Source organism: Phyllostomus discolor, chromosome 14, assembly GCF_004126475.2.
Source record: "Phyllostomus discolor isolate MPI-MPIP mPhyDis1 chromosome 14, mPhyDis1.pri.v3, whole genome shotgun sequence".
Lineage (NCBI taxonomy): Eukaryota > Metazoa > Chordata > Mammalia > Chiroptera > Phyllostomidae > Phyllostomus > Phyllostomus discolor.
Window position 1 is genome coordinate 27,411,991 of NC_040916.2, and position 24,711 is coordinate 27,436,701.

Genomic DNA, 24,711 nt, shown 5'->3' on the forward strand with positions numbered 1-24,711 from the left:
AGTAGCTGGACTTCCGGAGGTGTGGGGAGGGACTGGCTGTGGAGGTGAGGGAGGAGACCCTGAGGGGAGGTGACACAGGGGAGGACAGGACACCAGGGAGGCCTCACTTGGCCATGGCAGCTGGGGGTAGGGAGCCGGGAGTGGGGCCCAGGCAGGCTGTGGAGGGCATGGAGGCTGAGTGCGCTGCACTCCCTGAGTGGGGACGGCCCTTCCACAGCCCCGTGCATATTCCTTAGGCCCCGTGGGAATGGGGCTGCCCCCTGTCTTCCTTCCTGTACACGGGGCGCTGGCTGTGCTGGGCCCTGGCTTTGCCTGCTGTGGGCCAAGGCCAGAGTGATCTTGAGTGGTGTCCTCTAGTTAGCAAAATTAGAGCGCCGATAATGTGAGCGGGAGGAGAATCCGCACCAGAGCAGGAGAGCCAAAAACGGAGGTGCTGGAGTACCAGCGTGGTTTTAGAGGAGAGGGAAGGGGAGGAGCCGGGGAACGTGCTCTGTCCCTGAAGAAGCTCCGCAGAGTGCGCACAACCGTCCCGTGGAAAGGCGAGTGTTGTGCGTGCGTGAGCGTGAGGCAGCAACTCGGAGACCGGCCTGCTTTCAACCCTGAGATTCTCTGTTTCTGTGGTTACAGCAGAGGAATCTGGGCACGTGTCCAACCACCACCTCGGTGGTGGGGGTGGGGGTGGATTTCTGGGGGAGCTGTGGGCGGGGCCACTCATTTACACGCCCACTCCATCCCAGCCCCCTTTCTTAATCTCCGGATAGCATTACAGGATTTTGTTTTCTTAAACACCAGATTGACAGTAAATGACACAACCAGTAGTGCCTCATTGGCCAGGGCTTGTGGTTTTAAGAAACTAGAATTCAACGTCTCAACACTTCATTGGTTCAGAGGATGCTTCTGAGCCAATCGCATACGTTTTCTACTGATGGTTGCTGGGCGGAAGCCAAAGCCACCGGCGCGGCCTCGCCCGCTCGCTGACAGCCGGGGGAAACCACCAGTTCTAAAAATGCTCCGAACGAGTGGGGGAGGGGAGGGAGGCCCAACAATGGAACAACTTCCCTCGACAGGACCTTATATGGGGATAGGCCTGGGGGCCTCCGGTAGCCTTAGGAAGGGAAGGGAGGGCAGGAAGTAGGTTTAAGGCGTCTCTCACACTAGCCTTTGGTTGTAAAACCTCACAAGCACCCCTGACACACACACACACACACACACACACACGTCCAACACCATAGAGACACAGCACATTCTCTGGATAATGTCCATGCAAATAAGCATCGCGAGGCTGAAAAGATGAGAATTTTGGCCTGGAAACGAGTCTGAGGAAAACGTACTTAGCAATCTAATTTTAAATTTTATTTATGGGGATAAACCACTGGGTTACAGGCTGTCACAGCATCCGGGAAGGGTGCCGATTTGGGAGTCGGACAGAACTCAAGCTTTGATGGGACCCTCAGCGTCCTTATCTGTAAAATGGGTGTCCTATTGCCTTCCTTATGTATAGGTCAGAACCTAAGAACATGATGAGAATTCTCAGCTGTGTCTGGCTGCTAGTAAGTGTCCCTGCTGATTCCTTTCCCCTCAAATCTCCTGTTGCCTGTCCCTTCCCACTCCTGCATTAGCTTGAGAGAATAATTACACCAGTGAACTGCTGGGGTTGGATCAACAAGGGGCTATTTTGTACAATGTGTGCCCAAAGGCAGTTGCTGGTCTGGGTTCTAGTCAGGGGGTGATGAAAGAGAAGACATGGTCCCTGTCCTCAGAGAGTTCGTAGCCTGGTAGCTGAGTCAGGTAAGACCAAGATTCCAGAGTTTCGGTGGGTGCTGTGACAGCACGGACAGGGGACAAGGGACAGGGAAGTGTTCCTGGCGAGGGGCCTCCTCCCCTGCCAGAGTATGCAGTGAGCTGCAGGGGTTCTTTGGTGAGCAGGATGGTGCTGGAGGAAGACAGCATTTCTCCTGGCTCAGCTCCTGGGTTCTTTTCAGATATGCCAAACCTCACTGACGGAAAGAGAAAGCGGCCTTGAAGCCGCAGGGTGGCACCATAAGGATCTGAGCAGGGCCGGACAGGACTGTTTCAGGAGAAGCCACCATTGAGGTGGGATATGTTGAGTGGGGGAGAAAGAATTCTAAAGATATTTCAACATGCATTGACTTGTTCCCCTGTTCCACTTCCTCTCCTGGCCTCTGATGTTTCCTGGAGAAACTAAATAGAAACTTAAATGACTTTAAATTAGTGTTTGTTTGTTTTGGTTTTGTTTTTTTCAAGGCTGGATTTCTTTTACCGAGTTGTCATCTGTCCTGATTGGACCACTAGGGGCCCAGGATTGATTCAGAATGTAGAAAGGCAGGAAGTTGTGATGAAAACCAGCATATTAGAATTTAAGTTTTCAGGAATGTAGCAGTTCCAGGTGATGATGAAGTCCTGGGTTTGGCCAGGGTGGAGTGGAGTGGAGATGTAATTTCCTGGAAACAGGGTGCAGGGCAGTTGTTGGAAGACCAGAGGCAGAGATGGGGATTAAAGATGAAAGTCAGCTTTATAGGAACAACGCCACTGAGAACCACATTTCTACCCTTTCCACTGCACAGGGAGCTCCTTAAAAGCCAGGGTTTCTACTCAGCATCAATTTTGTGCTGAAAACTCAATTGTACTGAATATCTGCTGTCTGCCAGCACTTTTCCATAGTTCTAATTATTACAAAACCCCTTAGATGAGGTTTATCTGTAAAATGACAAGTATATTGCTCAACATCACACAGCCCTGGGCTTCAAAGCTGTTGTTGCAGGCCAGTCCAGGATTTTCTGATTTTGAGCCTCCACAGGTGCCTCAATTCACTGTGTCTAAAATTTAACTGGTCACCTCCACCATTTTCCCCAAATGTGCCTACTCTAAGTTGTTTTTCATTAAATGGTACCACCATCCATCCGGTGATCCGCATTAGAAATCCAAGTCATCTTACCCTGGCAGGGTGGCTCAGCTGGTTGGAGCACCATCCCATAACAGTTGCCGTTTTGATTCCTGATAGGACACATACCTAGGTTGTGGGTTCAAACCTCAGTCGGGGTGTGTATGGAAGGCAACTGATCGATGTTTATCTCTCTCCTCCTTCCTCTCTCTAAAAATCAATGAACACATCTTCGGGTGAGTATTTTAAAAAAAGAAAAAGAAGTCCTCTAGCTTCCTGACTTGGCACAGCTGGTCAATCCCCTGCTAAAAGTTCTTAAAGGTATCTTGTATCGAACAACCTCAAATAGAGTCAGGAGGCTTTGGCTTGAAATAAATGATGCAAATTTATTTAAGGGTATTCAGGCTTACAAACCTGAAACACAGCTAGGCAATACCCAGTGTTCCAAAAAAGAAAGAAAAGTTCAGAGTTCTCTCTCTCACTTCCCTTCTTCTTTCTCTAAAGACAATCAAAGAAAAAGAGAGCGAGAGCGAGAGAGCGAGAGAGCGAGAGAGAGAGAGCGCTCACACCAGTGGGAGACCCAAGCCTGTCTAAAGTTCGGTCAAGCTTTTGTCAATGAACATGTAAAAATGAACACGTTAAAGATTCTGACTCATGAAGGAATAGGAAGGAGTTAACTCATGAAGGGATAGGAAGATGTTACAACTGGTTCAAAGGAAATCTAAAGGACACATTTATAGATCAGGAATACAGAAATGAATATGAAACTGAAGGCAAAACCTTCTTTTCCTGCAACGTGGGTAGTACAGGGTTATCTGACCCTCGATCAGCCGGGACGGAATTTGCGTGTTAATGAGTTACCCGCGCAGAGCGGTAAAACAGCTCCATGGAAACAGTCTCACCAAGCAGCTGGATGTGCTGTGGACACGTCCCTCAGGCTCCCCGCCAGCGACCACTTCTCCTGGGAAACCTTTCTGCCAGCTCCACCGTGAATGAGCTGCAGTTTCTCCGACGGCGAGCGCGCCGAGGCGTGTCCCCAGTGTGAGCATCTGCTCCTCCCAAACAAGATGCCAGCGAGGCAGTGGGGGCCACTAAACATACTGCATATTAATGGAGCGCCCACTTCCACGCCACACGTTAAAGCACGCACAGGCCCCGGCCCACACTCAGTTTCCTTCCTTCGTTAACAACGGGTTTCTCTCCCGAGGCCTGCGGGATACCGTGAGGGTGCAGAGGTGCGCGCCAGAACGCTCGGCGAGCTGGCGCCCCGAGCAAGGATCGGCGCTGCCGCTAAGTGGCACCAGGGTGCCGGGGCGCCCCCGGCACGCCGGCCTCTCACTCCGTGCCGGGCCTGAGCCAGGACAGCCGCGTCCGGCCGCCGTTTTGCAAGCCCGAGGGTTGGAAAACAGACCCCGCGCAGCGTGGGGACCCCGGCGGCGGGCTCCAGGGCGGCCCGGAGGCCCCGCCCCGTGACGCGAGGCCCCGCCCCTCGCCCCGCCTCCAAGATGGCGGCCGCGAAGCCTGCCCAGCTGTCAGGCTGGCGGTGACGACGGGGAGCCGCGGGCCAGGTAAGCGGTCGGGGCTCGGCGGGGGCGAGGCCGGGGCCCAGGTGCGGGCGGGCGGGAGAACGAGAAGTTTGGGGCCCAGGCGGCGGGCGCTGGAGTGGAGCGGGTCCCGGCGGAGCAGGCTCCGAGGCCGCGGGGCTCGCGGGCGAGGCAGGGCGACTGCAGGAAGAGGTCGGGGTGGGACGGGGCGCCGGGAAAGCGCTCGGCGGCGAAGCCCCGCGGAGCGCGGACCGCACCCGCCCACGAAAGCTGGCCCAGGTACCCAGACAGGTGCCGTGCGGCGCTCGCCCCGGCTCCCCACCCCGCTAGGACGACGGAGGTGGAGAGGGGACGCCTCCCGGGCCCGCGCGCCGCTCCCCGGGGGTCACGCTCTGCACCTGCGGAGCCCGCCGCAGGCGCGCGAAGAGCGGGAAGGAGCCCATTGCCTGCTCCGCCCGGGGAGTCCCGAGACCGCTCCACAGCCCTGTCTGCCTGCCTCCCCCGCCCCACCCCCGCGGAAATGCTGCCTCCATTGGTGGCCTTGCCCCCACTCCCCAAACAGGTTGGTCGGGGTGGGGGTTGGGTGAGGATGGAGCTAACCTGACACTCCAGGGTCGCCGGTGGAGGAGGCCCGGGACCCAGCATGTCCTGCTCGCCCCCTTTGCTTTTTCCAGCCTCATCCCCTCACTTTCCCTGCCGGGAGACCGGCCGCCCCGACCCCGGCTCTGCCCCTCTGAGCCTGGGCTGTCATCCTTGCCCGCTTCTGTTCCAGCCGGTCCCAGGAGCGCAGCTGCAGGCCCGGATGGAGGCTTTCTCCGTCCTCTGTGGCGTTTCCAGTCTTAGATAATGCCTCACGTCGCTGCTCCCCCCAGGCCCCCCGGAGCCCCCGTGGTCTGGAGGACGGCGTGAACCTAGGTGAGCCTTTCTCTCCCTTTCCGTGGGACAGCAGGTTCTCCAGAGACGCCCCTGAAATACACGTGGGGTTCCTCTGGCTTGGAGGTGGGGACCGCGAGTACCTGGGAGTGGGCTGGGGAGGGTGGAGGAGACTGAGACTCAGGCTGGAAGTGACAGGTGGCAGGACCGCGTGCGGTTAAGGTTGTGGCCCACCTCTTGCCCTCGCATGGTTGCACATCTGCCTGTTTTTCCTTCTTGCTGTGCCCCAGGCCCCACCGTCACCCCTGCACGATGTTCTGGGCTGGCTTGTGCCCCTCCTGCCTGCCCCCAGAGCTCTTCTCTCTCCCTCCCCAGGCCGCACAACCCAGGATGCTGCGGAGGCTGCTGGAGCGGCCCTGCACGCTGGCCCTGCTTGTGGGCTCCCAGCTGGCCGTCATGATGTACCTGTCCCTGGGGGGCTTCCGAAGCCTCAGTGCCCTGTTTGGCCGAGAGCAGGGGCCCACATTTGACTATTCTCACCCCCATGATGTCTACAGCAACCTCAGCCACCTGTCCGGGGCCCCTGCTGTTGCACCAGGCGGCCCTCTGGCTCCTCAAGGTCTGCCCTACTGTCCAGAACGATCTCCTCTCTTAGGTGAGTGAGGAAGGAAGGGGCAGGTGAAGGGAAGGCCGAGCGTGTTGTGGGGGCTGGAGAGGCACTCAGAACTGGAGGCGGATGGAGTTGGAAAGTGGGCTGGCGTTGAGGTGGGGGCGCCTTTGGACTTGGAGTTTGGGTTGGGGTCTGGGGTGGAGCCAAAGCTTTCCCCTGCCCGCCCCAGACTCCGAATTCGCGTCCTTTGCGGACGGGTCCTGTTGTAGTTCACTAGTGGGAAGTCTGTCTGTTCTCTCCAGCCCCTCAGTGTGGCCTCCCACCCTGTGGGGCAGGAGGAAGAGTTAGGGAACCCTAAACTAAGAAGACAGGCTAGGTAAGGAGCCTGCGCTTTCCGGGCTTTGCAAAGCCTAGCCGATGATGGGGAACTCAGGCCTGTGAGGTGTCCAAGGGAGCCCCACACCAGGATGGCCAGCGCCAGCAGTGGTCCCGGTCCCTGGTGGTCCTTCTTTGCTCCTAGACCCTCTAATCCCCGACTTGCCATTCCCCCCTACAGTGGGTCCCGTGTCCGTGTCCTTCAGCCCGGTGCCATCGCTGGCAGAGATTGTGGAGAGGAACCCCCGCGTGGAAGCTGGGGGCCGGTACCGCCCCGCGGGGTGTGAGCCCCGCTCCCGAACAGCCATCATCGTGCCGCACCGAGCCCGGGAACATCACCTGCGCCTGCTGCTCTACCACCTGCACCCCTTCCTGCAGCGCCAGCAGCTCGCTTACGGCATCTACGTCATCCACCAGGTAACCCCACCCCCACGCTCCGACTCTCTAGTGAGGAAGCCTCAGGTAAATGCCACTCCACTCTCCTGTGTGGTCGCTGGAAGGATTCTAAGGGCCTGACTGTTGGTGCGGGCAGATGCCTGGCTCTGCTGTGCCGGCACGCCAGCCCCGCACTTCTCATTGGACGTGGGGTATTCCCTGTCCTATACTCTTCCAGAATGTTCCTTTGTTGAATTTGGAATCGGACGGATTTGGGCTAAAATTGCAGGTCTGCCGCCTGTTCTGAGTGTGACCTTAAGTAAGATACTCAACCCCCCAAATGAGGCCCAGTGGTGGCTGACAGACCCCTGCGCCACGTGGTGGCTGGTGGTCAGGATGCGATGTGCAACAGCAGCAGGCACCTACAGCTGCTCAGAAAAATGTTGAATGAAAAATTTAAGACAGTGTGTCTTTCTCCTCACTCGCGTTGCCCCGCCGCCCACTTTCACACATCTGCCCCCTCTTCTCCACGCCGTCCCTGAGCAGCCTGCTCCTCCGCTGCCTTTCAGGCTGGAAACGGGACGTTCAACAGGGCCAAGCTGCTGAACGTGGGCGTGCGGGAGGCCCTGCGTGACGAAGAGTGGGACTGCCTGTTCCTGCACGACGTGGACCTCCTGCCGGAGAATGACCACAACCTGTACGTGTGTGACCCCCGGGGGCCCCGGCATGTTGCTGTTGCCATGAACAAGTTCGGATACAGGTAGGGGGCACGAGGGGGTGCTGGGCGCGGGGAGGCCACCTGCAGGGAAAGGAGGCGAGCCGAGGGGTGGTGGGTAGGAGGGATCCCAGAGGACCGACCGGTAGGACCCACGGCATTTCTCTCCCTAGCCTCCCCTACCCCCAGTACTTCGGGGGCGTCTCAGCGCTCACTCCTGACCAGTACCTGAAGATGAATGGCTTTCCCAACGAGTACTGGGGCTGGGGCGGTGAGGATGACGACATCGCCACCAGGTCAGCCTCCGCGCCACGCCCCCCCCCGGCAGGCCATGCCTGGCCACAGCCCTTACACACTCACCTGCACTTGTGGGCCCTGCACTGAGTCTTTTCAGTCCAGACCGTCAGGTTGTGCTTTGCATGCTGGCCACTGCCCCGTGCTCCTTCAGTCTCCTGGGCCCATACGCTGGAGCACCCCAGGGTCCCAGGACGGAAAGGGGCCTACAGACAGCCTAGTCCTCCTCTTAGTGTGGGCTGCTGCCCGCCTGCTTCCTATGGGGCTGGAGGAGCCGGCACTCGGAGAGCCCAGAACCCGTTTTTCAAAGCCTCTGCTGTTGGCATGAGGCCACCTCCTTTTCAGTACATGTAACATTTTAACTTTTGGCCTCAGCTGATCCAATCTCATACCCGTGCTGTGCCTCTTCCGGCTTGACCTACTAGATGCACTGCCTGCTCTTCCCCTGTGTTCCCTGGGATGACATCTCTGTGAATTCCTGTTGTGTGTGTGAGGCACCCACACCACCGTCACTGCTGGCTTCTGTGTGTCAAAGCTGGGCATTCCTTTCGGTCCAGGCTGGGGTTCCACCCGCCACCTGGGAGCGGGTGGGGCAGGCGGGGCAGGCGGTGGAGGCGGGGCCACTCAGCCGTTCTTCTCAGCAAGACTGCTGAGCTTGGGTCTGCAGCTGGGCCGCCCCTTTCCAGAAAACTGCTCCTCTCCCTGCCCTTCCCACACCACAAGGGCAGCTCCTGGCACCTTTCAGGGAACAGGGGTGGGAGGTGTAAACCCACATCTGCCAACTGCCTAACGGCCCCGGGGCACCTGGCGCGAGGCCTGAGGATGTAGACACGGCAGCTTTTATGTTCCCCTCTTTCCGTTTCACTTCCTCTCCCCTCCCAGTCCTTGGCACCAACTACACATCATTAACTTTCTTCGCTTAACTGGTAATAGCTGTTCTCTGTGTGGGGAACCCTGCCATCCCTTCCGGGCTGGCCTTAGCTCCTCCCGTGCAGCCGGCAGCAGCCTTCTTCCAGCCCGATCTTCCAAGGTGCCCTCTCTTTCCCCACAGGGTGCGGCTGGCCGGCATGAAGATCTCTCGCCCCCCCACCTCTGTGGGGCACTACAAGATGGTGAAGCACCGAGGAGACAAGGGCAACGAGGAGAATCCCCACAGGTAGGCAGAGGACTGCCTGGGCACTGCGACTGGACCCCACGGCTCTGCTTCCTCTCAGAAAACTCCTGGAGGTCCCTGGGTTCCTCCCTGGGTCTTAGTCTCTAACCTCTGACCCTCAGGTTTGACCTCCTGGTCCGCACACAAAACTCCTGGACGCAAGATGGGATGAACTCGCTCACGTACCGACTGCTGGCTCGAGAGCTGGGCCCTCTCTACACCAACATCACAGCAGACATTGGAACTGACCCTCGGGGTCCCCGGGTTCCCTCTGGTCCCCGTTACCCACCTGGCTCCTCCCAGGCCTTCCGTCAAGAGATGCTGCAGCGCCGGCCCCCAGCCAGGCCTGGGCCTCTGCCTGCTGCCAACCACACAGCCCCCCGGGGCTCACACTGACTCTTCCTGTCCGCATTGGTCATGAAACCGGATCAAAGGGGTTGGACTCCCCACCCTCGCTCCTCACTGCTTAGAGGGACGTGGGGGACCGACTAGTCCTGTGCTGCGGGCAGGTGCCTCTCCTCACTGCTGGACTGAAGCTGGGCTCCTCTAGACCTGGGGGCTCCTCTTCCTAGGGGCACCTGCCAGGTCTTACAACTGTGAATCCTCGATGTCATGACTTTATGTGATGACTCCTGGCAGTCCCCTGTCCCCAGAGTAGGAGCAAGGCCGGACCCCAAGTCCCTCCTCTTCCTCGGAGAGAAGAGACATCTGGCTTCTCCCGGGACTTCTGTGAATATTTATTCTATTTATGGTTCCCAGGATGTGCATCGGTGAAGTAAGCCACTCCCTGGAGACCTTCTGCCCATGCTGGAGTAGCTGCCTCTTCTGGACCTGGCTCAGGGGCTGGGGTTTTGATATATTTTCTAATAAAGGACTTCGCCTCGCCTCTGTTCCTGCTTCCTGCTCCCCAGGCACCCTGGCTGGTCTCTGCCCCCACCCCCATACCGAGGACAGAACAACCAGACCAAGCCAAGCTCTAGCAATTTTTATTTTCATGGGTGAGAGACTCCCAGCCAGCAGGGGCAGGAATAGGTGGGTGTGGGGATCAGCTGTCAGGTTCTGAGCCCAGGGCCCGGGCAGCAGCCTGGCGCCCACTCTCTATACAATCATTGAGAGCAACTCCCTCATAAGAGGCTCCAGCCAGAGTCAGGGGCAGCCTGTGAGCAGCCAGGAAATGGGAAGCTGACTCTGGAAAGGACAAACCAATGTCACCGCTGGGGGGGTCTGACTTCCTTGGCTGTCCTCAGCCCAGCTGCTCTCCCAACTTACCCAGTTTTTTCCAGTGGCCTAGTGTATACTGGGGAATGCAGTTCTGGGGAGAGGAGAGGAGATAAAGGGAAGAGTTTATTACTAATGTCACAAGCCTTGGTGGGTAATGACAAAAATGCCAGTCCCTGCCACTGACAGCGGGCAGCCAAGGGGCAATTTATTCCAACTCACCTTGTGCAGATGGACCAAGCAGTGACTTGGTGGCTCTTTTAGTCCTAGTTGTGTGGCAACTGCTTCCTGGGCCTTCTGCTGGAGCAGCTCCTGAGGTGAGGCACAGCCCCTGGCTTTCAGTGTTTGCAACCAGGAACCTCCCAGCATCACCTAGACAGAGGGCATGGCACTGACATACACTGGGCACAGGGGAGCCGTGGAAGCCCCCCCAGGCAAAGCTGCCCCTCTCACAGTCACTCGGAGGCTGGAGGGGCTGCCGTCCTGCTCTGGGAAAGCAACTGAGTCATACACGATTCCAAGGGTGCCTGGGTCTTCTGAGGACGGCACCAAATGTCCAAACCCCTGAGAAAAAGAGATGGTCAGGAGGGGGGCGGCGGTTTCCAGGTGGGCCCTTGTGTCTCCCCTCCTGTGTCACATGCCCTCGTGTCTCCCCTCCTGTGTCACACCTGGACAGGCAGACGGGCTCCTTGGTACTGCAGGTTCACCACAGCTACCGACACCGCAGCGATGGTGGCCAGGACACGCGCCAGGGGTGCAGCCTCAGCAGGGAGCAGCTTGCTGAGCACTGGAGGGAGCCGGCAGAGGCCTGCTCAGGAGGCCTTCCTGCCGCCACTTCACCTGCCCTCCTCGGGACTGGCCTCCTGCAGGGCGGTCAATGCAGGGGCACGGGCCCAGAAACCTACAGCCAGCCTCACCCCAGCTGGGGAAGGGGAGGGCGGCTACCCCATTACCTGAAGCTGGAACAGCACTAATAACGTGGTCAGCCTCCAGGCAGCTGTCCCCTAGAGACACCTGGGAGGATGAAAACATTTGAGACAAACAGAGGTAACGGGAATCTTGCCTCAGCTCCCTGGGCACCCAAGTGGCAGGACAGCCCGTGTGGCTAGCATAAAGATCACCCCACGTTACTCCTGGAAGTGGGCCAGACAGGCCAGTGTGTCCCACTCTGAGCCGCTTAGTGGGGCTGGGATGCTCCTTCACCGATCTGTCAGCCACTCGTTAACAGGACTACTACCCCTGGGCTTGCATCAAATGGGCCTTGGAGGAAGGTCCACAAATACAGCCCAAGAACCACAAATAAGGCCCATATTCAAACTGCTAGGGCAGGAAAACAACAAGCAACTCCAGCCCCGCCAGCCCTGACCTGGCCGCAACACTCGGGCAAAGATGGGAGCTCCAACAGAAGGTTCATCACACTCCAGGGGCTCTCCCACCTTCCAGCGTCCTTCCGCCTGGAGGCTGAGCCCACAGGCCGGCTGGCCTCTGAGCACAGTGACCCCTCTGCTGGTCAGGTGGGTGGTGAGCGCCTGGGGCAACATCTCCAGCCCTCCTCGGAGGGACCACTGACTCCAGCGCTCAGCACGGGCCCGGCGAACAAGCCCTGAATCTGGCTGTGAGCTCTGTCCTGCAGAGGAGGAGGCAGAGAGGAATCAGAATAGCTCTCCTCACCCCTGCAGTCCTCAAGGCCATGCCCCCGAGCCATGCTCCCCTCACCTGCCCCCAGCAGCAGCCCCAGCAACACAGAGCGATGGGTTCGCTCGGCTTGGAAGAGACTGGGAAAGCAAGACCGCACGCTGAGCTCACGGCTGCTGCCGGCAAACACTCCACGGCAGAGGCTGTCCATGGCCAGAGATGCCACCTTGGGGGTAAGACTGGGACTCAGAAACCAAGGAACAAGCCGCCCTGGATTTCTCTGCCTCTGCTGGCAGGCGTGAGGTGGGCCGGACACAGAGGCCTGGGCTGGGAAGCTGCTCCACTGTCACAGGAGGATGAGGAAGAAGGCATCCCCACCCCTCCAAGTCGTGGTGACCACTGGGCATGAAGAGGCAGAGAGGGCACTCCCGAGGAGCACAGAGGAGCCCCAGGTGGTGGGGGCTCCACAGCTGGTTCGGGAGGGAGTTGGGGGGGCCTCTGGGCAGGGTCACCTCCGGTCCAAGGCGGCGCTCAGCAAAACTGTGCACAGTCTCGTCAGGGTCTTTGCCACGGGGTGCGGTCAGCTCCCTCAGCCCAGCCCAAAACAGAGGTCTGGAGAACGGCGGCGAAGTGCGGAGCAGCCCCCTGCGTGGAGGGAGGCCCGTGAGGAGGGCGCTGAGACTCTGCGCCGGCTCCAGGGCTCGTTCCATTCCCTTGGCCCCTCCGGCTTGGGACCGCTGACAGAGGAGTGACGAGCGCGGCGAAGGGGCGGGAGGATGGGCAAAGCAGAAGGACAAGCGGTCAGGAGGTGGTCACCTGAGGCCGGAGGGCAGGGCATGCAGCGCACCGCCTGCATACAGGAACCTGTTCCGGGCAGCTGGATGGTCCCCTCGGACAGGCAGCACCTCCGAGTCCAAGCCCAGCTCGGAAACCTGCTTCCCACACGCCCTCGGGAAGAGGAGAAACTAAGGAAGGGCCTGGCCGAGTACACCTCCTTCCCCGCCCTACCCTCTCAGGGACCCCCACGCTCGGGGCGGCCCGCCGCCTCTCACCAGGAGCAGGGTCCGCGCTCCCAGCGCTCCTGCCGCCCGAATTCCTCGAGGCCCAAGTTCGAACACAGCACCGCCGGGCCCTCGAACGGAGCGGACCCAGCCTCCCAGGCGCTCGCTGCCTTCCACCAGGACCACCTGGGGCAAGAGGGGCGGAGGCAGCGCACTCCCACTCGCCGCCGGCGGCGGGCTTGGAGAATGAAGGAGGCCCTTTGCAGCACGTGGCACTCACCTTGGGGGGACGCGCAGCCCGGCTCAGGTGGTAACTGGCGGCCAAGCCGCTGATGCCTCCGCCCAACACGACCACAGTCCGGCCCATTGGGAGCCCGGGGGAGGAGGGCGACGCGCACAGGCCGGCCCGGGCGCCCTCTCGGAAGAGTCCCACTGGCTCGGCGCTCCTGCCCCGGCCCCTCCCTGTTTTCTGGGAAACCAAGGCAGAGCCCGCGGAGCTGGGGGTGGGAGCGCGAGGACCCCGCCCGGGGCGCAGGACTCGCCCACCAGACGGACGAGATAAGGCGAGAGAAGGGCCGGTGCAGGCCCACCGGCTTCCCGCTCAGCTCCGCCCGGAGATACGGGCCGCACCCGCGCTATCTGCGCGCACGGCGCGGCCCCCACCCTCCCCGCGCGGCCCCGGCGCGGCCGCCCGCACCCCTCCCCGACCCTGCGGCCCCTCGGAGGCTCTGCCCGCCGCGCTCTCGCGCGGCGCTCGCGCCGACGCAGCGTCCTCCGCTCCTGATTGGCGGATCCTGGAAGGCCCGGATGACGCTCGCCAATGAAAACCCCGAAGGGGCCGGCCCAGCGAGGGACGGCGGCAGGTGAGCCGACGGTGCGCAGGGTGGGGCGAGCGGCAGGTGGTGGCTCCGCGTCCCTGGGCCGGGCCGCCGAGCTGCGAGCGGGTCCGGGCTACCCGCCTTGGCTCCGGGCCCAGCCTGGTGCGAGTCCCGGAGGGCCGCCCCTCGCGCCTGCGCTGTAGGGAGTGGCAGGGGAGCCGGAGGCTGGCCCGCGGGGACCCTGCTCCATAAACAGCTCCTGCTGTTAGCGACGGCCCGTGCCTGCGGGAGCCCGGGCCGCCGGGCAACGCACCCAGTGTTTGTCAACAGGGGTCCGGGGTGCCCGGCCCCCAAGGGCAGCCCCCTTCGCTGGCGCGAGTCTCACGTTTGTCTCGGGAGGACTCCAGTTCGGCCCACCCCCAGGCACAAGCACAGAGGAGGATATCAGTTTTTCTTAATAAATTTATTCACAAAAAGTGAGATTGTATAGTCGGGGGGGGGGGGCTGTACACAGGGGCGGGGCTGGGGACCTTTGTACACGGGGCTGAGAGACAAGGGGACCTCCAGGTGGAAGGGTACTCCTGAATAAAAAAAATAACGGGAGCTACAACCACCCTCCCTCCTCCCCATTAAAAAGACACAAAAATAGACGTCTCTGAGGTAAGCGGGGAGCCTGGGGCCGAAGGGTCTTCAACAGGTTTCACAGGTGCCGGGGTCTGAAGGGCGTCACAGGCCCCGGGGCGGCTCCTGCGTCAGCTGGTAGAAGAGCACGTAGCCCTCACTGGAGGCCACCTGGTTCTCACTGACGGGGGAGACGCTGGGAAGGAGGGGGAGGACGCGGTCACTCGTGCCCACCAGGTGGGCCTCCCACCGCCCCCGGGAGGGGACCAGGGCCAGCCCCTCCTGGGCACTCCGCCCTCCCGGGGCTTCACAGCAGGGACGCGGGGGCTGTGCTCACCGAGAGTCATTGTAGACGTGCCAGCCGGTCTGGCACCGGCACAGGGCTGTGTAGTGGCCGTAGTGGACGCTGCCCGAGTGGTTGCAAAGGGCGTACAGCTGATACGTGGGGCTTCCTGCGGAGTCCGAGTCCCCCCGTTTCCAGTCACGGCTGCTGGCTCCCACTCTTCTCCCTCCCCCCGGGGCGCTCCCACGACCCTCCCCACCGGACTCACCGGCTTTGTCGCTGGCGAAGTCCCCTAGGCTCAGTCGCTGCAGCGGGAAGTCTACACCTACAGAACTTTTCTTGATGGAGCCTCGGGAGGTGGAAAATCGGTTAAGATCTAAGCCCTGGTTAAGGAGCATATGGAGGAGGCCGAGGGCCTTAGAGGGGACTGAGGTCTGGAACGCAGTCCACTCCCCTCCCGAGTGGTACCAGGAGCTTGTAGGGGAGGGCGGAGGGTTCCTAAGGGCAATTCGGTTCCCAGATATCCAGCCTCCGCAAAAGCGGGCAGTGAGAAAAAGAGTGGGTGGAAGAAACAGCACTTGAAGATTAGGATACGGAGCACGAGGATCCGGGGGAATCTCTGTACTGTCAACTTTTTGGTACTTCGTGTCTTCTGCCGACACCGGTCACACACCTGAATGAACATCAAACAGCCTAGGTTACGGTGCTCCTCCCCTCGAAGGGCTCTTCCAGCCCCGGGCACACACCCCCACCGCGTCCCCCGCAGCTCTGTGTCCTCCGGGCCCCCTTTGCCTACAAGCACAAGGGCTGACCCGGAACTCCAACACAAACCCAGACGTGTAAATGCTGTCCTGCAGACTAAGGCCGCATGCACCCCCTTTTATCCATATGGAGCCCCCAGAGCCCCCTCGCTGACTGCATCCCATCTGGGCCACACGTACGGGGGCGTTTTCCGACTCGAGCTCTTCTTCCTTGGTGAACAGGCTGAAACAGTCCCGCAGAGACACCTTGCCCCCAGCAAACCCCTTCTGGAGGGAAAGGGACATGAACGGAGGGTCAGCTCTGGATTTCCTTTTCCAGCTCTTCTCAACCAATCCCAGCTTCAGTTTTGCTCCAGAGACCCAGGGGGCTCCCTCCCACACTCCAGGGGTGGGCAGGGTTGGGTCACGGAACCCATGTCTCATCCACCCCGGAATCCTCTGGAATCCCACCTTGGGGATGGGCAGGGACAGGTCACAAAAAACCTCGAAGGTCGTGGAGCGATACCCACAGGCCTGGCACTTCAGACAACTTTTCAACTGTCCCACAAACAGGTCTAGACAGAAGCGAAGACAAGAGAAAGTCACTGCAGGCAGCTGAGACACCTGCTTGGCTGTCTCTCCCCACCCTTTACCTGACCTGCCTTTTCCACACCACCACTTCTAGCAAGCCCTCACACCTTTTCCACATTTTTGCCCCCCAGCTGGTTCCCACATCCCTTGGTAGTATCATTTTCTTTCCCCCAAGCTGGCAGCCACCACCCCACACCCTGCTGCTGACTCTCCCTGCTGCTGTGCCCTGCTCCCTACCCACAATCTTGCTGTCCTCCCGCTCCAGGTAACGCTTCCACATCAGGTTGGCCCGGTCATCGTCACTGCAAGGGGAAGGGAGATGGGGAGCACTGTGAGACAGCAGGAACGCCGGGCACCCAAGCACCACCAAATGGTCTGCAGGGCCCTGGGCCCCACCCACACCTCAGCTCCTCTAAATTTCAAGGCACAGTCACAGGAGTAGTGAATGCGTCAGACGACTTTCTGGGAAAGCCACAATGGGAGGGGGAAAAAATAGTGCGGACTAGGGAAGAACATGCTGTCTTCCTCCACTGGGCTCCAAACCTTTCATGTGCCTTCTTGTGGTAAACTAACTACCCCCTCCTCCCTCAACACGGTGACACCCCTGCACTGCCCTCTGCCTTCTGCTCTCTGCCCCTCGCTCTGCCCTGCTTCTCAGCCCACTCTCTAGCCCATGCCCGTCCCCGGACCCTCCGTCCTCAGACTCAATTGGCTCTGTTCCGTGAAGGAATAATGCTGCTGGTGAACTACCGGGGAGAAGGGGAGAGGCGCACCCTCACCTCAGGTCGGGCTCCTCCAGCAGAGCCCCACCACGGCGCGGTGCAGAGGGAGCTGGGCTGTTGGCCAGGATTGCTGGAGCCCGGCGGCCTCGTCGGTTGATTTCAAGGTGTAGCCGCTCCATGAGGAGCTTCAGAAACTCTTGAGCATCCTGCTGGCTACAGCCAGAGAGTATAGGCAAGGGACCCACCCCTCAGTCCACGGACGCCCTGCCCCGCCAGACACAGGTCCCCACTCCCTGGATGAAGAACACCTCAAGGCTCAGAAGGATGCTGCAGGGACCCTGCTTGGCCCTACCCCAGACATGGCCAGAGAGGCATCCCATACCCTCCAGCTCTCCCACCTGTAACCAGAGAAAGAGGGGACGTATTTCTGGAAGACAGCTCGGAATCGAGTAGGGTTCACAGCTTCACAGGAGTCGGGGTGCCACAGGGCACCAATCACATCCGCAAAGGCTATTAGGGTGGGGACAGGGAAGGGAAAGGAAGGTTAGTGGCCGGAAGAGGTGAAGGAGAAGAGGCTCAGAGGTGGAAAACCACTTTACAAAGTTGGCACCGGGAAAGATGCAGTGCCAGACTTGAGGGCTGGGGCTTCCAGCACTGGCAGCTGGACCGGCAAGGAGCTGGGGAACGGAGGGCTTAGAAGTGGGGACAGGGGTTGCCGCCCCACCTTCAGTGAGCTCTTGGGCTCGGCCCCCTCCAGGCACCTCTTGCCGGAAGTCCCTTCGCAGACAGAAGTCCCGGAGAGGCCGGGTGCTGCTCAGACACTGCAGCACGGCGTTCAGGAAGCACTGGGGAGCAGCAGACACACCCCGTTACCCCTCCGGACCAGCGTCCGGGAAGCCTTGAAAGAGCTTCAGGGCTCAGCCTCCCCAGGCAGCAAGCTCCCACCCGCAGCACTGTTTCAAGGGCCTGACAGACAGGGAGGATGGGGCGGCGCTCACCGTGTTCCCCAGGTTTCGGAGGCCCACGTGCCCAGAGCCCAGGAGCAGCGTGTGATGAGCCTGGAAGGCCAGAGCACCGTCAGCAGCTTCCCACACTTCGCCCCAACACTCCCACCTCCCCTCTCTGGTGTCAGGGTCTCCGTACCTCACTGGCCATGAGCAGCAAGCCCATCACAGCTGAGTGTACCATGGACTCGGCCACGGCGGTCCCGCCTGCTCCCCACCTACTCCTCTGCCCAGCTAGCCGGCGCTGCAGCTCCTGGGGCAATTCCCCAAGCACTGGCATGGTTGCCCAGCTGCTCCCCACCCCCACCTTGCTGCCTCCAAGGCCCCCTCCTGCCCCCGTGGCCCCTTCCTGCACACTTTCCCGATGGCTCCCAATGCAGTCAGCCTAGCACACTGGGCTCGGGAAATGGGCAACCACACTAGCTCAGATCTTCTGAGCCTGCCCCTCCTCAGCTCCAGAGATTAATTAGGCCTAGGCAGGGTCCTAGGAGGGAAGGCGTGGCAAGTGAAAGGGAGGGCCTGGGGGCCCAAAGGAGAATTCCAAATGGCTGGGTGAATTTGCTGGGGACTGTGGTGGCACACCAGGCTGGGGATTGACAGACAACCCCGAAAGGGTACTTAAGTAGGGGAGAGGATAGTCCAAAAGCTGTAATGAGAGGCTAAGAAAGGAACTTGGGAAAAGAGGAGAAGGACAAAAGCCATATGACGACAAGAAAGCTGGAGGAACGTTGGCACGGAAGGCCACGTGGGGTGGCAGGCAAGTCCTCACCATTTTGTCATTGGAGTAGAAAGGCTCGGAGGGCCGGGCAGATACCACGTGGAAGGTGCCATGGGAAGCAGGGGGCTCCGTCCGTATGCTGAGCAAGGTGGGAGGCCCAGGAAAGCCCCCGAGGCGGCGGAGAGAGGTGCTACGCCTCAAAGCGGGTGGCTCAGGCCTGAGTGCCAAGCGGCTCAGTGCAGCCCCGAGCTCTCCGGCGCCTCGGTGCCCTCCCAAGGCAATGCCCATGGGACGCAAGTCCCCACTGCTCACAGACTTGGAACGGGCTAGGTTGGTCCTGGGTGGGGGCAGAGCCACAGCTGGGGGTGGTGAGCCAGGCAGGGGAACTCCATGATCTGCCCGAAGGGGGCCTCTGGGACGAGGGCCAGAGGTCCGTGCCCGCCCCAGCTCCATCTTCTTCAGCCGTTCCTCGGAGGGGCCTGGCCGGGGAGGCAGAGGCCTTAACATTGGGTTCGGCCCAGAGGCTGGGTTTCGGCGCTCCTTGCTGCGGGCCCGGGGGGCAAACGGCAGTTTGGATCCCACTCGGGGTTGGACATTGACAGGTGGCTCTCGGGCCCGGCCCAGGCGGTGCTCAGAGGCCTGGGGCATTGTGGACACCACAGGATGGACCTGGGAGAAGAGAGGGTCAGCATATGAGCATGGACGGAAGATAGGCTGCCATCCTAGCTGCTACATGCACTGAAGGCAGGAACCATGCCTATCCCATCAGTCACTGTATCCCCGGTACTTAGTGTAATGCTCGGCACAAAGTAAACACTTAGTATTCATTGACCAAATGAATGAGAGATAGCAGCAGCCCAGGGCTTTGACTAGATATCCTTCACCACCTTCCTGCAGAAAACAGCTTTACTGAGAAGCCAGTGACAGCCCCAATCTCAGCTGTCCTTATCATCACTTGAACGCTGGAGACAAGGGCCGCATACCTGGGGAGTCCAGTGGGATGCGCCCTGAGTCCCTTAGGCCCTGTGGTCAGTGTGGGGGCAAAGACAGCAGCCAAGAAGACAGCATCCCACCCTCAACCCTGCTCCTCCGGACTGCAAAGGAAGCCGAATAAACGGGTGACTTGCGACTCCCTACCCCCGCTTGAGCTCCAACGTGGAGTCGGGGATCAGGGGCCGTGGCGAGCGGGAGGGAGGGCGGACACTCCCAGACCCGGATCTCTGCACCTCTCGCACAGCGGCTGGGCTGCGGCGGGTCCGCCCCCCTCGAGGGCAGAAAGGCCGAGGCCGCTGATTGGCTACGGAGTCAAGCGCTAATTCCCTGCGGCCCACGGACGCGGTCCCTCCACCCGGGTCTCCCAGGCCTGCCCGGCCCCTGTGCCTCCTCCTTGGTGTAGGGTGTCCTCCCGGGTCCCGGGGCAGTCTCCCCGCACCCCACGGCATAACGCCGCGGCCCGTACCTGCTCCCGGTGAGAGGCGGGGGAGCCCGGCCGGGGCCAGGCCCCAGCTCAGGCCCGCCCCCCACTGCCCCCAGGTAGCACCCCCGCGGGCCGGGCTGCAGCTTCAGCCGCAGCTGTCGCCCAGGTCTCTCCCGCCGCCGGGGCCGCCGCCATCTTTGTTGGTCCCGCCCGCCACCGGCCGCCGGCTTCAGCGTCCCTCACGGCGCCTGCGCAGCCGCACTTGGAACCCAGCTCTTGCTTCTTCGGCGCTTGCGCGACCCCGCCCCTCGGCTCCGCCGCCGACTCCATGGAAACGCAGCCAACTCGAGGATCTCCAGTTCCCGGCCCTACCTAGAACTGTCTTTGCACCGTTGCTGCCAACCAAGCCCATGAAGTATAGGGTCCCTTCACCCCATTCTGTGGCCTACAGGGATGTGAATCAGACAAATGTAGGGTAGCCTCCAGGCTGGCAGCGCAGATCCTTCCCAGGGAGCTGCAGGGCATCGGTTCAGAGCTGGGCCCTGCTGGAAGATCCCTGTAGACGGGGAACGCTGGCCCCGCCAAACCTCTTCTCAGGCACCTTGCACGTCAAAGCCTGAGGCTCCCCGTGGATAGACAAAGGAAGAGCTCAGCAGCAGGAAGAGCAGTGAAACCTTTTCCATTCATTCCCCAGCTCCTAACCAGAGCATCCTCCTCCTGGTCCCCGCCCCCCACCCCCGGTCCGCCGCCAAACTAGTGCAGTTGTACAGGTGTCTTGGCCAGCTCACCCACGCAGTTGACAGCCACCAATGAGAAACACAGGCCACCAGAGGAAACAGATTTTATTGATGAATTACCTCCAGAAACCAAAAACACTATGTACCTACTCTCCGTCGCCCCCTATCCTGTCAGGACCTCTCTTGGGGAAGGGATATACACCGGTAATGGACTTCTGCTTTTCCAAAGCCCCGGGTTTTCCCCTCCCCGTGTAGTCTCAGAAGTTCAGTAGCAATACTGATTCCCGCGTCCTCCCACCCCCAGTAATGCCTGCTGCGGCTACTTAGTAACAATTGTGGGTGGAGGAGTGTGACGGGAAGCAGTTAGATGAGTAAGGAACACACAGGAAAACAGGAACATAGACTATCAAAGGTCCCTCTGTCCAGCCTCAGTGGCTTGATACTTCAGTTGCATTTCTCCTTATGCTGAATAACGCCTTTCTGAATCAGATCTGGGATCTCCACTGCCAGCCACGGACCCAGCTGCAATACAAGGAGACCCTGTGAGATTACTACCACCTAGGCAATGTGTCTTGTTCTGTCAGAAGCTCCTTCCTAGAGTCTAGAGGAACATGCCCATGGGAAACACTGTTGTTCCTTGTTTATTCTTGTTATACCGCTCAGGGCCTAACCTTTTTTCCCCCTTATACACCAAATACCCCAGACTTACCCCCAGAGCCATGAGATGAGCTAGTCCAAACTTGGGCACGTTCCTGGCCCACAACGGCTTAAAGTGATCGGTCAGACATATTTTGCCACCCCTATCATGGGGACAAGAGGGAAGAAGCTGTTGACATGCAAGGTTTACCATGAAGTACAGCAGTCTCTGGGGAGCGCAAGACTACTAGTGATCCAAATTGAGAACAAGCTCAGCTAAGTACTTTGCCCAGGCTTGGTAGAGGGAAGCCTGGAGCCTCGCTAGGCCAGTAGGTTCTGGTACAATCCCTGCCTCTCAGAGCTCCTCCCTAAGCCCTCCTTTGACCCTTTCCCATCTCCTGCTCAGTCCTACCTGTACATCTTGGCTGTTTTTCCATCCAGTTCAGGGACTGCAATTTCTGGAGCCGTAGTAGGATAAGTGATAGGAATCTGGAGGAATAAAAAGAGAATCAGGATAGAAAGGAACTAATGCAATCAGGCACACATTTCTTGGTTGAACTGAAATGTTTGGCAAACTCCCCAAGCAGCATGTGCACACCAGGATTCTGGCCTTGGAGATTAGCAACTGTATCCTATGCTTGCTTCAAACCTCAGCTTGTCCCTCCCTTTTGAAAAGTTTTCTTTGATCCTTTCAAATGTTACTTTGTTAATCATGTAATCCCCTCCCTTCTACTAACCTCCATATTTCTCCCTCCATCATACTCACGTCAAACTCAATGTCAAATTCATATTTGAGGAGATCGTGGATGTACCAGCACTTTCCAAACCACCTACAAAAAAGACCAAATCTTAGTCCAACTTGACTATTCTTCTCATACTGAAATGATGTCTTCTTGGCTTAGGTGACCAGTCTCCCATGGGAGACTCATGGGATGGGAACTGGGAAACTCAGAAGCAGTGGCAGTGGACACAGCCAATACGAGGCAGGGGAAGCCTGGCAATGAGCTCTGAGACACTAATATGCTAAAGCCATGTAAGATTCCCACCCCAATACCCCCCAAGAGGGTCTGCCTACCGAGTCCCTTCCTTGTTGGACTCCAGTCGGAACCAATCAGTGTCTGCATTCTTGTTGTTCTCCACATACTAAAAGCAGAGAATTAGGTCTTAGAGGGGGAAGTTGGAACCAAGAGCTGTCCTCCTTCCCTCAAATGAAAAGTATGTGATTACTTTCTCTTAATACATTAATCCAACCTTTTTTATGCTGTAAGCAAAACTAAAGACAAAGCTACATTGGTAAGCAGGAGACTTGCCCAGAGCAGAGAATAGAATGCTTGGATTCCACTCAACTTAACACAAAAGACTATAACCTGGGTTCTCTTCTCACTTCTGACAGGGTCTGCCCTCAGCCCACAACTCATTTTATGGGGTAGTCCCTCCCTGGAGAACCTCATATAGTCCTGGTTTTGACTAACACCCACATGCTGATGATTTCCAAATCTTTACCTTTAATCCAGACATTTTCTCCAAGTTTCAGACTCCAGTATCCAACTATATATTGAAATTGCTCTCTTCATTTCAAGGTACCTCAAGTGTAGTATTTCCCTCTGTTCCTTCAAACTTGTTTCCCCAACTGCATCAGTCTCAGGTGGTTGCATCAGGGTTCACGTGGTCACCCAGGCCAGACACCTGAGAATCATTCTTGACCCTCCTTCTTCTTTGCTCTAGCCCACCAGCCCTTCACACTGTCCTGCTGATTTTACCTTCTGAATGTTCTTCAAATATACTTCTGCTCTCTATTCTCACTGCAACTAACTGCAGACTTTAGATCACCTTTCTTTCTCCTGCATTAATGGCAGCCTCCTAATTGATCTCCTACCTTCAATCTTATCCCTGTCAACTCTATTTTTCTCTCTACTGTCGTTGTTATTGGCCTAAATCCAAATATGATCAGGCTATTCCTAGTTAAAATCCTTTAAAGGTATCCCAAGGCCACCAAGATAAAATTCGAGCTCTCAAACCTATCTCTCAAGTCTTGCCCACCACTCCCTGCCACATTTTTGATGCTGTAGCAGTTCTGAGCTAGTTGTTTTTCTTCATACATCTCATGGAGTTTCTAGCGTCTTTGCCTTTATTCGTTCTGTCCCTTTTGCCATGAATGTCTTTCTCTTACCCTCATGCTTTATCCAGATAATTTATGTTTACCCTTCAAATCTCAGCTCAAGCACTGACTCTGCCAGGAAGCCTTCCCTGAACAGACCCAAACTGGATTAGGTATCTCACCTCCTGCTTCAAAACACCCGAACAGCTTCTCGGCCTCCCTCTCCTTTAGGATCGCTTTCCTACCAACTAGATGTACAACAGAGGTTTATTTCATTCATTCATTCATTTTTAGTGAATGAATGCAAGCGGCAGGAAACAGAGACCACTAACCACTGAAACTTTCTTCTTAGAGGGGTGGATGGTTAGCTGATGGCATGGCTAGCTCCTGACAGTGAACTCAGCTTCGCGATTCTGCAACTACCACTTATTGAATTTCCAGCCGTAATGTGTGTTCCTCCCTCAAGAGTGAAAGGGAGCAGAGAGACGCGGACCCAGACCTAGACCACCTCCTCACATCCAGCAGAGCAAGTACCTGGAAATCGAGGGACACGTCACCTTCCTGGGGACGTATCCCTAAAACAAGTGCTGCTTTCAGCTAGAAAGTCTGGTCCGACTCTAGCTCCCAATGCGAGTCTCTTCTGTCGGCTTTCCTCCATCCGCAACCCCAAAGCCCCCAACCCCGCATTTCTCCAGTTTCTGTGAATTTGGGAGGTAAACGTTGAAACCGGAAGCGGCTTCCACACGGAGCCTATTCCTAAGCACACAAGATTACCCGCAACGCTTTTGCGACGTGGCTGGCTGCAGTAGCACAACTAACCCGGATAAGAGACTGATATTCTTCCTTGAGTCGCTGCACCCACAACTCTCGATCTCGAGGTCCAGCGTTAGTCTTCAGCACCGGGATCTCGGACACGATACGCCGGGTGGCCTCGTCTGCCATCTTGGACGAGGGCGCAGGAGAAACGCGGAACTGGTTTTACCTGTCGTTTACATTCAGGGCGCCGCCATCTTTACTAAGGGAAGATGAGGCGTTGGGCTGCCTTAACACTGCCTTGAATGCGACTTTTATTTTCCAGTAGCGAAGACAAATCTGTGCCTTGCTCGTGAGTGCTACGGGAAGAGCAGATCGAAACGGATTCCTCTGTCCTGAATATGGCATCTAGCTGTAAGAAAAAAAAAACAAACCGCAGACTGCTGAAAGCGTGACTTCCGCTCCTGCTCAGAGAAGTAATCACAGAAAACGCTTCCGGTCACCTCCCCAAACTTGGAGAGTTGGGTAGAATTTCAGGCCGTTCGTTCTGGGCTCTGTCCAGGCACTGTCCTCCTGAAATGCACGATTCACATGTTATCGTATCGAATAGCTTTAAATATTTATTTAAAAATAAAATCTTTTTAAAAATCTTGCTGATATTTTAATCTAGATCATATTATATTTAAAGACAAATTTGGGAAACTGATATCCTTATATGTTTTCACCATCTAAGAACATAATGTTCCTTTCCATTTGTTCAAGTGTCTTTTATGTAGATAGCATTTAAATATTTCATTCATACAGATTGTGTTCATTATTTATTGTTAAGGTTAATCCTAGGCATTTTTTTTGTTTGTTTTGTTTTGTTGCTATTGGGT

At 58.0% G+C, this 24,711-nt stretch overlaps 4 protein-coding genes and 1 long non-coding RNA gene across 12 annotated transcripts; 1 reads left to right on the top strand and 4 right to left on the bottom strand.

The window, feature by feature from the left end:
* Positions 1 to 3,262: 3,262 nt before the first annotated feature.
* On the bottom strand, positions 3,263 to 4,291 carry LOC118498194. Its single transcript, XR_004900717.1, has 2 exons — positions 3,764 to 4,291; positions 3,263 to 3,623 (listed from the first exon to the last, which is right to left on the bottom strand). It is a non-coding gene; the product is annotated as an uncharacterized LOC118498194 (long non-coding RNA).
* A 96-nt stretch (positions 4,292 to 4,387) lies between these two features.
* B4GALT3 (beta-1,4-galactosyltransferase 3) lies at positions 4,388 to 9,726 on the top strand. 4 transcript variants are annotated; one of them, XM_028503414.2, is made up of 8 exons: positions 4,388 to 4,470; positions 5,219 to 5,361; positions 5,695 to 5,974; positions 6,486 to 6,721; positions 7,249 to 7,439; positions 7,568 to 7,690; positions 8,740 to 8,844; positions 8,964 to 9,726. In XM_028503414.2, the coding sequence occupies exons 3-8, from the start codon at positions 5,710 to 5,712 to the stop codon at positions 9,235 to 9,237; spliced, it is 1,194 nt and encodes a 397-aa protein (XP_028359215.1). In that variant the 5' UTR covers positions 4,388 to 4,470; positions 5,219 to 5,361; positions 5,695 to 5,709; the 3' UTR covers positions 9,238 to 9,726. The 4 variants fall into 4 exon arrangements, with proteins under 4 accessions (XP_028359215.1, XP_035871417.1, XP_035871418.1 ...); XM_036015524.1 differs by having other exon boundaries at positions 4,390 to 4,470; positions 5,610 to 5,974; XM_036015525.1 differs by lacking the exon at positions 4,388 to 4,470 and adding an exon at positions 4,778 to 5,008 and having other exon boundaries at positions 5,610 to 5,974.
* An 84-nt stretch (positions 9,727 to 9,810) lies between these two features.
* On the bottom strand, positions 9,811 to 13,432 carry PPOX (protoporphyrinogen oxidase). 5 transcript variants are annotated; one of them, XM_036015521.1, is made up of 12 exons: positions 12,976 to 13,432; positions 12,747 to 12,881; positions 12,511 to 12,629; positions 12,207 to 12,339; positions 11,776 to 11,920; positions 11,496 to 11,686; positions 11,013 to 11,073; positions 10,728 to 10,846; positions 10,513 to 10,623; positions 10,282 to 10,431; positions 10,111 to 10,153; positions 9,811 to 10,029 (listed from the first exon to the last, which is right to left on the bottom strand). In XM_036015521.1, the coding sequence occupies exons 1-12, from the start codon at positions 13,060 to 13,062 to the stop codon at positions 9,887 to 9,889; spliced, it is 1,437 nt and encodes a 478-aa protein (XP_035871414.1). In that variant the 5' UTR covers positions 13,063 to 13,432; the 3' UTR covers positions 9,811 to 9,886. The 5 variants fall into 5 exon arrangements, with proteins under 5 accessions (XP_035871414.1, XP_028359161.1, XP_028359162.1 ...); XM_028503360.2 differs by having other exon boundaries at positions 12,511 to 12,659; XM_028503361.2 differs by having other exon boundaries at positions 12,511 to 12,626; positions 12,976 to 13,431.
* Positions 13,433 to 13,957: 525 nt separating this feature from the next.
* USP21 (ubiquitin specific peptidase 21) lies at positions 13,958 to 19,844 on the bottom strand. The gene is made up of 13 exons (XM_028503409.2): positions 19,652 to 19,844; positions 18,244 to 18,861; positions 17,469 to 17,528; positions 17,195 to 17,315; positions 16,869 to 16,980; positions 16,528 to 16,683; positions 15,986 to 16,050; positions 15,629 to 15,732; positions 15,359 to 15,445; positions 15,012 to 15,090; positions 14,686 to 14,793; positions 14,472 to 14,586; positions 13,958 to 14,330 (listed from the first exon to the last, which is right to left on the bottom strand). Exons 2-13 carry the CDS (start codon positions 18,838 to 18,840, stop codon positions 14,240 to 14,242), a joined length of 1,695 nt encoding a protein of 564 aa, XP_028359210.1. The 5' UTR covers positions 18,841 to 18,861; positions 19,652 to 19,844; the 3' UTR covers positions 13,958 to 14,239.
* A 799-nt stretch (positions 19,845 to 20,643) lies between these two features.
* Positions 20,644 to 24,298, bottom strand: UFC1 (ubiquitin-fold modifier conjugating enzyme 1). The gene is made up of 6 exons (XM_028503352.2): positions 23,900 to 24,298; positions 22,058 to 22,125; positions 21,749 to 21,812; positions 21,395 to 21,471; positions 21,056 to 21,146; positions 20,644 to 20,868 (listed from the first exon to the last, which is right to left on the bottom strand). Exons 1-6 carry the CDS (start codon positions 24,020 to 24,022, stop codon positions 20,791 to 20,793), a joined length of 501 nt encoding a protein of 166 aa, XP_028359153.1. The 5' UTR covers positions 24,023 to 24,298; the 3' UTR covers positions 20,644 to 20,790.
* Between the last annotated feature and the right edge of the window lie 413 nt (positions 24,299 to 24,711).

Bases quoted from the DNA above. Each gene is read 5' to 3' on its own strand.
- UFC1 (XM_028503352.2), bottom strand. From the start codon at position 24,022: ATGGCAGACGAGGCCACCCGGCGTATCGTGTCCGAGATCCCGGTGCTG. The intron at 21,147-21,394 runs GTAGGACTGAGC...TCCCCATGATAG, and splicing joins AAAACAGCCAAGATGTACAG to GGGTGGCAAAATATGTCTGA. The intron at 20,869-21,055 runs GTAAGTCTGGGG...CTTGTATTGCAG, and splicing joins CTCATCTCATGGCTCTGGGG to CTGGGTCCGTGGCTGGCAGT.
- USP21 (XM_028503409.2), bottom strand. From the start codon at position 18,840: ATGCCCCAGGCCTCTGAGCACCGCCTGGGCCGGGCCCGAGAGCCACCT. The intron at 17,316-17,468 runs GTGAGCGCCGCC...GCTGCTCCCCAG, and splicing joins TCCGAAACCTGGGGAACACG to TGCTTCCTGAACGCCGTGCT. The intron at 14,794-15,011 runs GTATCCTAATCT...ACCAGGGCTTAG, and splicing joins CCCCCGGATCCTCGTGCTCC to ATCTTAACCGATTTTCCACC.
- B4GALT3 (XM_036015524.1), top strand. From the start codon at position 5,632: ATGTTCTGGGCTGGCTTGTGCCCCTCCTGCCTGCCCCCAGAGCTCTTC. The intron at 6,722-7,248 runs GTAACCCCACCC...GCTGCCTTTCAG, and splicing joins GCATCTACGTCATCCACCAG to GCTGGAAACGGGACGTTCAA. The intron at 7,691-8,739 runs GTCAGCCTCCGC...CTTTCCCCACAG, and splicing joins GATGACGACATCGCCACCAG to GGTGCGGCTGGCCGGCATGA.
- PPOX (XM_028503360.2), bottom strand. From the start codon at position 13,062: ATGGGCCGGACTGTGGTCGTGTTGGGCGGAGGCATCAGCGGCTTGGCC. The intron at 12,660-12,746 runs GTGAGAGGCGGC...GCCCTTCCTTAG, and splicing joins GAGCGCGGACCCTGCTCCTG to TTTCTCCTCTTCCCGAGGGC. The intron at 10,624-10,727 runs GTGTGACACAGG...TCTTTTTCTCAG, and splicing joins GAGCCCGTCTGCCTGTCCAG to GGGTTTGGACATTTGGTGCC.